At 47.1% G+C, this 6,494-nt stretch overlaps 2 protein-coding genes across 2 annotated transcripts in view; one reads left to right on the top strand and one right to left on the bottom strand.

The window, feature by feature from the left end:
• trip10b (thyroid hormone receptor interactor 10b) overlaps positions 1-3,845 on the top strand; it is a 12,442-nt gene extending 8,597 nt beyond the window's left edge. Inside the window, exons 10-14 of the mRNA XM_025058207.1 lie at positions 1,117-1,226; positions 1,768-1,900; positions 1,982-2,052; positions 2,676-2,788; positions 2,960-3,845. Coding sequence (XP_024913975.1) covers positions 1,117-1,226; positions 1,768-1,900; positions 1,982-2,052; positions 2,676-2,788; positions 2,960-3,105 — 573 coding nt within the window. The 3' untranslated portion in view covers positions 3,106-3,845. The remainder of the gene's footprint in view (positions 1-1,116; positions 1,227-1,767; positions 1,901-1,981; positions 2,053-2,675; positions 2,789-2,959) is intronic.
• A 167-nt stretch (positions 3,846-4,012) lies between these two features.
• The window catches only part of sh2d3a (SH2 domain containing 3A), an 8,659-nt gene continuing 6,177 nt past the window's right edge, over positions 4,013-6,494 (bottom strand). Inside the window, exons 10-17 of the mRNA XM_025058463.1 lie at positions 6,401-6,468; positions 6,270-6,323; positions 5,930-6,091; positions 5,614-5,729; positions 5,358-5,529; positions 5,159-5,270; positions 4,883-5,068; positions 4,013-4,418 (exon numbers count right to left, since the gene is read on the bottom strand). Coding sequence (XP_024914231.1) covers positions 4,225-4,418; positions 4,883-5,068; positions 5,159-5,270; positions 5,358-5,529; positions 5,614-5,729; positions 5,930-6,091; positions 6,270-6,323; positions 6,401-6,468 — 1,064 coding nt within the window. The 3' untranslated portion in view covers positions 4,013-4,224. The remainder of the gene's footprint in view (positions 4,419-4,882; positions 5,069-5,158; positions 5,271-5,357; positions 5,530-5,613; positions 5,730-5,929; positions 6,092-6,269; positions 6,324-6,400; positions 6,469-6,494) is intronic.

Here is a 6,494-nt window from a genome sequence, read left to right as displayed (position 1 = left end):
CCCAGGGGCCAATTCTAATTCCAGTCTTCTGCTCAGACTTGCCCCACATTTCTGCTTTTTCTCAGACTTTAACTTCACTCTGTGATTGTTGATCTTCCTCCCCCCCCCCTCACCTGTTCTCCCACACAGATCTGGTCTCTGTCTTCTTCCTTCGACCCCCACCCTCACCCCCACCCTCACCCCCACCCCTCACCCCCACCACACCCAGAAAAAGGAAGCTTTACAGTTTAGCTTCTTTAAAATTATCTTTAATTCTTTCCTTGTTCCCGAGTTGTTTTTTTTAAAGTGTTAACATCATCTGTGACCTCTGTGACCTCTGTGACCTCTGTGACCTCCTACTAAACTCTCTGTTTGTCCCTGTCCAGACGACTCATGCTGAAAAGCACATGGTAACATTTGATGTTCATGTTATTATGGTCTGGTGTTGGACTGTTGTCATGAAGAGTATCTCCACTGCCGACTGTCCTGCACTGCCCCCTGTGGGTGGATTATGACCTGGAAATTCTTCTTTTAAACCAAGTCACTTGAACATGTTCTAGTTCTAGTTCTAGAAAACTCTACTTTTATATCAAATATTTATTTATAAATCTTTTTATCAAGTTCAATCAAATCAGACGGTGTTTTTCTGCTGGGGTTTTGTTGTAACGTTAAACTCTCCCAGCAGTAGGGGGCAGTGCAAACAGTTTTTATTATCTGGCTGCAGTCACTCTTTGTTTCATCAAGTGTTTGTTTGTTGTTGGCTGTTGTCCTGCTGTGTTCCCCTCAGTGATGTCACCTTCACTCTGTGATGTCATACCATAACCTGGTCATCACACCAAGGAAATCAAAGATGAAAACTTTGGTTTTGGTTTTTGACTCTGAGCCATCGTTTAAAAACTATTCAAAAAGACTCGTTACTTGTTACAACTTGAATATTCCTGAACACTCACTGTATGACATCACAGACGGAGTCGATGCTTCTCACCGACGCCACCTCCTTATTTTTCTCCATCATCGCTTTGATTTTCTGAGTGGATTTAGGTTCATGCTCCACCAGGGGTCTGTAGATCATGGTGTCAGGTCGCTAAAGTGTCTGTGTGTGTGTGTGTCTGTGTGTGTGTGTCTGTGTGTGTGTAGCCGACAGCTGCAGAAGATTTTTCTCACCTTCCTCCGGAGCAGAGGAAGAAAAGGCTGCAGGGGAAAATCGAGGAGATCTCCAAGGAGCTGCAGAAGTCACAGGATGAAAGGTGACAAAGAAAACGACAGACACACACTGACCCCTGACCCCCTGACCCTCTGACCCTCAGCCAGAAGGTCAGGGGTTCATTCATGAACTCATGTGTCTAATTTTACTTCAAAGTCTGTGAAATGTTCATGTTTCATAAATGTTGGTGCTGGTCAGTGTAGATGACCAGAAGTTGAGCGACAGCATCACTGACCAGGATCATTGACCTATGACCCTGCTGTCTCACGTCCATGTTGAGTGTTGGGGGCGCTGTAGCTAATCCACTGTCAGTTCAGCGTCATCAACAAAACACATTCTGAGACAGCTGTGTGCTGGGGTGTAATTGAAGTAGAAGGCCACTAGGAGGTGCTGAACGAGCCTGCCTTCAGTTCCTGTCTCTGCAGAGGTTGAACTGTGAGCAGTTTTCATTGGATCCAGTTCCACTGTGGAGTTCCTGAAGAATACATCTACAGAACCTCAGCAGAGTACCACCAGGGTACCACCAGGGGGAGATGTAGTCAGTGTCCACGACACTAATGTATTTCTGTGGCATTTGACCTCAGTGAGGCGCTGGAGAAGATGAAGGGAGTGTACGAGCAGGACTCCCAGTTAGGAGACCCGGCCAGTCTGGAGCCGCAGATCACAGAGACCGCCCAGAACATCGGCCGCCTGAAGGGGGAGCTAGCCAAATACGAGGTACACCACCAGTACATACAGTGTATATAATACGAGAACAGCTGATGTACGTATATTATAGACGTGTTTTTCTGACTACAGTCGTGGCTGTCAGAGGCCGTGGGGGGGGAGGAAACCTCCAACACCATCAACAACAACAACAGTCAACACAGGTGAGGCCTGGAGATGAAGGTGTTGTCTACGCCTGTGAGTCACCGCGGGCAGGAAGTTGACTTTTTAGTCCTGACATCCATCTGTGAAAGTTGTTTATTCTAACGTCCTGATTCCTGACCATGTTTGTTGTTTGTTGTTGTTTGTTGTTGTTGTTGTTGGTTGTTGTTTGTTTGTTGTTTGTTTGTTGTTGTTGTTTGTGGTTGTTTGTTGTTGTTGTTTGTTGTGGTTGTTTGTTGTTGTTGTTGTTTGTTGTTGTTTTTTGTTTTTGTTGTTGTTTGTTGTTGTTTGTTGTTTTTTGTTGTTTTTGTTTGTTGTTGTTGTTGTTTGTTGTTGTTGTTGTTGGTTGTTGTTTGTTTGTTGTTTGTTTGTTGTTGTTGTTTGTGGTTGTTTGTTGTTGTTGTTTGTTGTAGTGGTTGTTTGTTGTTGTTTGTTGTTGTTGTTGTTGTGGTTGTTTGTTGTTGTTTGTTTGTTTGTTTGTTGTTGTTTGTTGTTGTTGTTGTTGGTTGTTGTTTGTTTGTTGTTTGTTTGTTGTTGTTGTTTGTGGTTGTTTGTTGTTGTTGTTTGTTGTGGTTGTTTGTTGTTGTTTGTTTGTTTGTTGTTGTTGTTTGTTGTTGTTTCCCAGTATCTCCAGTGGAGCTGCTAACCCGACCCAGAACATCTACACAGACTTTGATGATGACTTTGAGGATGTAGAGACTCCTATTGGCCAGTGCACGGCGCTGTACACCTTTGAAGGTTGGTGTCAACGTGGACAGACGTTTGAATGTGTTTACCTTTGAATTCAGAATGATAAACTGTGTGGACCTGGTCATGTGACCTACTGCTAATTTACTGTCGTTCTGTTGTTTTATTATCACGTTTGGTCCACTCTCTTACGTGTGTGTGTGTGTGTGTGTGTGTGTGCAGGCAACAGCGAGGGCACCATCTCCATCACAGAGGGAGAGCTGCTGAGTGTGATGGAGGAAGACAAAGGAGACGGATGGATGAGAGTTCTCAAAGCCGGTGGAGAGGAGGGATATATACCGTCCTCCTACGTCAAACACTCCTCATAAACACACACACACACACACACACACACACTGTTTGTACAGAATCCCATCATATGATTCGTGGAGGCAGGCTGCAGGAGAACACACACTCCCTGTCTGTGGTCAGTGCAGCAGCAGGCTCTGGTCACAGACGGCCTCTCTGCTCCTTCAGACCAAACTCTTGAATGTTTCTCTGAACTTTGGACGTCTCAACAGTAGGTGGCGACTTTTCCAACATATTCTTCATCTGGGTAGCCTCACTCTTTTCTATTTTTCATCAGCGTCTCCGCCCACTTCATTCACCTGCTGAGCCTCAGCTGCAGTACCAGCCTCCACCACCGACATGAAAATGTGATTTTATATCTGTGTTTTAACTGGATGGAAACCACTACGATATGGAACGTGCACTTCATACATGATCTGTCAGTTGACTGTCAGTGGTTGATGTTTGAATCTTTTAATATTTAACTCATTAACTCACCCATTTTACATTAGACTGGTTATAGATTGTTTTTTCTTGAATTATGGGGGGGGGGTGTTTATGTTGGAGGGAGTGGACTGTGTTTGACCTGCCGTCTCATCAAGGATGAGGTTTCTGTGATAGAAGAGTCAGACTTTAACACTTTTGTTCTGAATTCATCCCGTGCTTCGTGCTGCAGGTGGAGACGAGGGTGGAGCTGTGTTGAAGTGTCTGTGATGATGTTTGACTCCACAGGTTCAACCTGTTCCTCTGTTGGTTCACAGTAAACCACGTACAAATCACAGACGGGTTCTAGACAGTTCCTTTGTTTACGCTGCAGGGGTGTGTGTGTGTGTGTGTGTGTGTTAGTCCTCTTCTTCAACATAGGGTCCTCAACCCCATGGATGGTCCACCCAGGTACTGCAGGGGTCTGAATTATTATTTTTTAGTCTGTCATCTGTTGCTCAAATACTGAGATGAAAATATAAATTTATTATTTCTTGAAAAACAAAAAGCACTTTCTCATTAACACGAAGAGAATATTTACAACATCAGAAATTCAACAGTCAACGTCTGCACACAGTAAACGTTCACATCCTCTGACCAAAGAAAGGAAGAAAACATCTTTTTTTTTATCCAGGGTCAAATCTGTGTTTTCTACGACAGTTAGCAAACCAAAAACATCAGGTCAAAAGGTCGTTCTCGTGCGGTGTGACCTCCACGGGTTCCAGTTTATCGGAGAGGACACAAAGGATCTTGTCAAACTTCTCGTAGCGCTCGTTTCTGCTGGCCGTGGCGCCGGCGTGACCCCAGAGCAGCCGCAGAGCGAACTCCGTCCTGCAGGCCTCCAGCAGCTCGGGGACGGGCTCCCAGCCTCCTGGAGGAGCAGCGTGACAGAGGTGTGGTTAGATCAGAGTTACTACAGCCAGTCTGACACTGGGTCGTACTGTTGGAGGACGGGCCGTCGGACAGACACCGAGAGTTTAACTCTTTATTCACCTCTCACTAATCCCTGGTTATCTGTGACACTCCTGCTCCGTGTGAGAGCATTTATTCACACACACACACACACGTGAATTAAAGGAGCGGGAGGAGAGCATTTATTCACACACACACACACGTGAATTAAAAGAGCAGGAGAGGACGGTAGGACGGTAGGACAGATCAGATCAGATCAGTTTCTCAGCCGTCGTTCAGAGGATTTAAAGGATGACGTTAATGTTTCTACTTTATGTTTTTAATGTTAGAAAATCCCTTCAGTTTGGTTTAAACTGCTTAAAGGAGAAGTTCCCGTCATGTGTGTGTGTTGTTGTGCAGGAGTGGATGTTGGTCTGTGGTCACCTGACAGCAGACTGTGGGCGTGGCTCTGGTAGTCTTCGGCGTGCACTGCGATGCTGCGAGCTGATTGGAGGAGGTCGTAGAGAAGCTGACAGCCCCTGTCGCTGTTCTCCACTGGGTCCTCGCCCTCCATCAGCATCAGCAGAGGGATCAGATGTGGCACGGCGACCGGGCCCTGGACCACCGACTCTGTGGAGGAACAGGAACTCGTCAAATCACAGTCCCGGGCTGAGCCTCCAGTGTGGGCTGTGAGCACGACAGTGAACGGCCACGACTCACCGTCGCCCTCGTTCAGCGAGTTCATGAAGGGCTTCAGCTTCTTCTCATATAAAACGGCACTCTCGGTGTGGTTCCTCCTCAGCGCTCGCCACGTCATCTGCAGCCGCACCACCTGCAGAAAAGCCCAAAGACAATGGAGTCAGTCGATCGTTAAAAGTGACTGACATGTGATCAGAGTCCTGCGCCGACACGACGTCACCTGAGACATGTCCAGAGCCTTCATGACGGCTGAGAAGGAGTAAAGGTCGTGGGCGTGGTCTTTCAGGGCCTGAGCCAATAAGATGAATTTATGTAAAACAGTTGCTCTTTGGCTCACAGTTCCCGTGCAGCCCAGGACGTCCACTGCCACTCCCAGTGCTAGTAGATGATGCCTTCAAACAATCAAACCAAACACAACTCATGTTTTTTCAACAGAAATACAACTAGTAAATAAACTGAGGTCTCTATTTTCAAACCTTTCTAACAAATCTTGTCGTAGTTGGTGTCCATGTGGCAACGTGACAAGCTCCAGTCCTGACCCAACTCCCATGAGCCTCTTCTGCTCTTCTGACACACCCACCACACGTGCAACCTGCAATCACATGGCAGGAATAGAAGAAAGGTCAGTCAGGTTGGTTTGTTGACTTAGGACTAGGTGAAGGAGGTCGTCGTAGCAGGACCAGCTGACACGTGTGGACCCAGCACCGGCCTCAGGGCCTGTATGAAAACATTTAACGGCCTCTTTATGGGACACTAACCCTCAGAGTGCACGTGTGAAGGTTGACCACGTACCTGGCAGTCCACACTGAGCACGTGCAGAGCTGTAGTGTTGGCATCCGAGCGGTTAAAGAGCTCCTTGAGGGCCAGCAGGATGCTGGGATCCAGAGGTCTGTTGTTCTCTGGTAAAAGCAGTGACTCAAACTGGTCCAACTGGAAACAGGACCCTGACTCCACCTGTCACAGTTCAAGGGTTTTTAAAAACTGGGAGATGATAAAAACACACGTTGTCCTTGTTTTACCATAATATGTTTGTTCTAGTTTATATTCCAGCCCCTGGACCAGTAAAGAAGGAAACGAAACCATCGTCATAAGAACACACACACACAACACACAAGGCATCAATAATACAAACATGTGGCCTTTGAAACTGCCAGTCCTCCCCCGTCTCCCCCGTCCCCCCCCCCTCCCCCCCCCCCCTCCCCTCCCCTCCTTGCCCCTGTCTCCTTCCTCTCTGCTGGGTTTAGGAGCCGTAGCCTCCATCACTGCGTATTGGCTGATGAGTCGACCTCGACCCATGCTTCCTCCCTGTGATCTAGGAGCCCAGTCTGTGGCTGTAAATGTGGGTGGACCATGGCCC

The sequence above is a fragment of the Cynoglossus semilaevis genome, chromosome 9 (genome assembly GCF_000523025.1).
Source record: "Cynoglossus semilaevis isolate Cse_v1.0 chromosome 9, Cse_v1.0, whole genome shotgun sequence".
Classification (NCBI taxonomy): domain Eukaryota; kingdom Metazoa; phylum Chordata; class Actinopteri; order Pleuronectiformes; family Cynoglossidae; genus Cynoglossus; species Cynoglossus semilaevis.
Note: the sequence above shows the minus strand (reverse complement) of the source record. Positions and strands in the feature narration are given on the sequence as shown.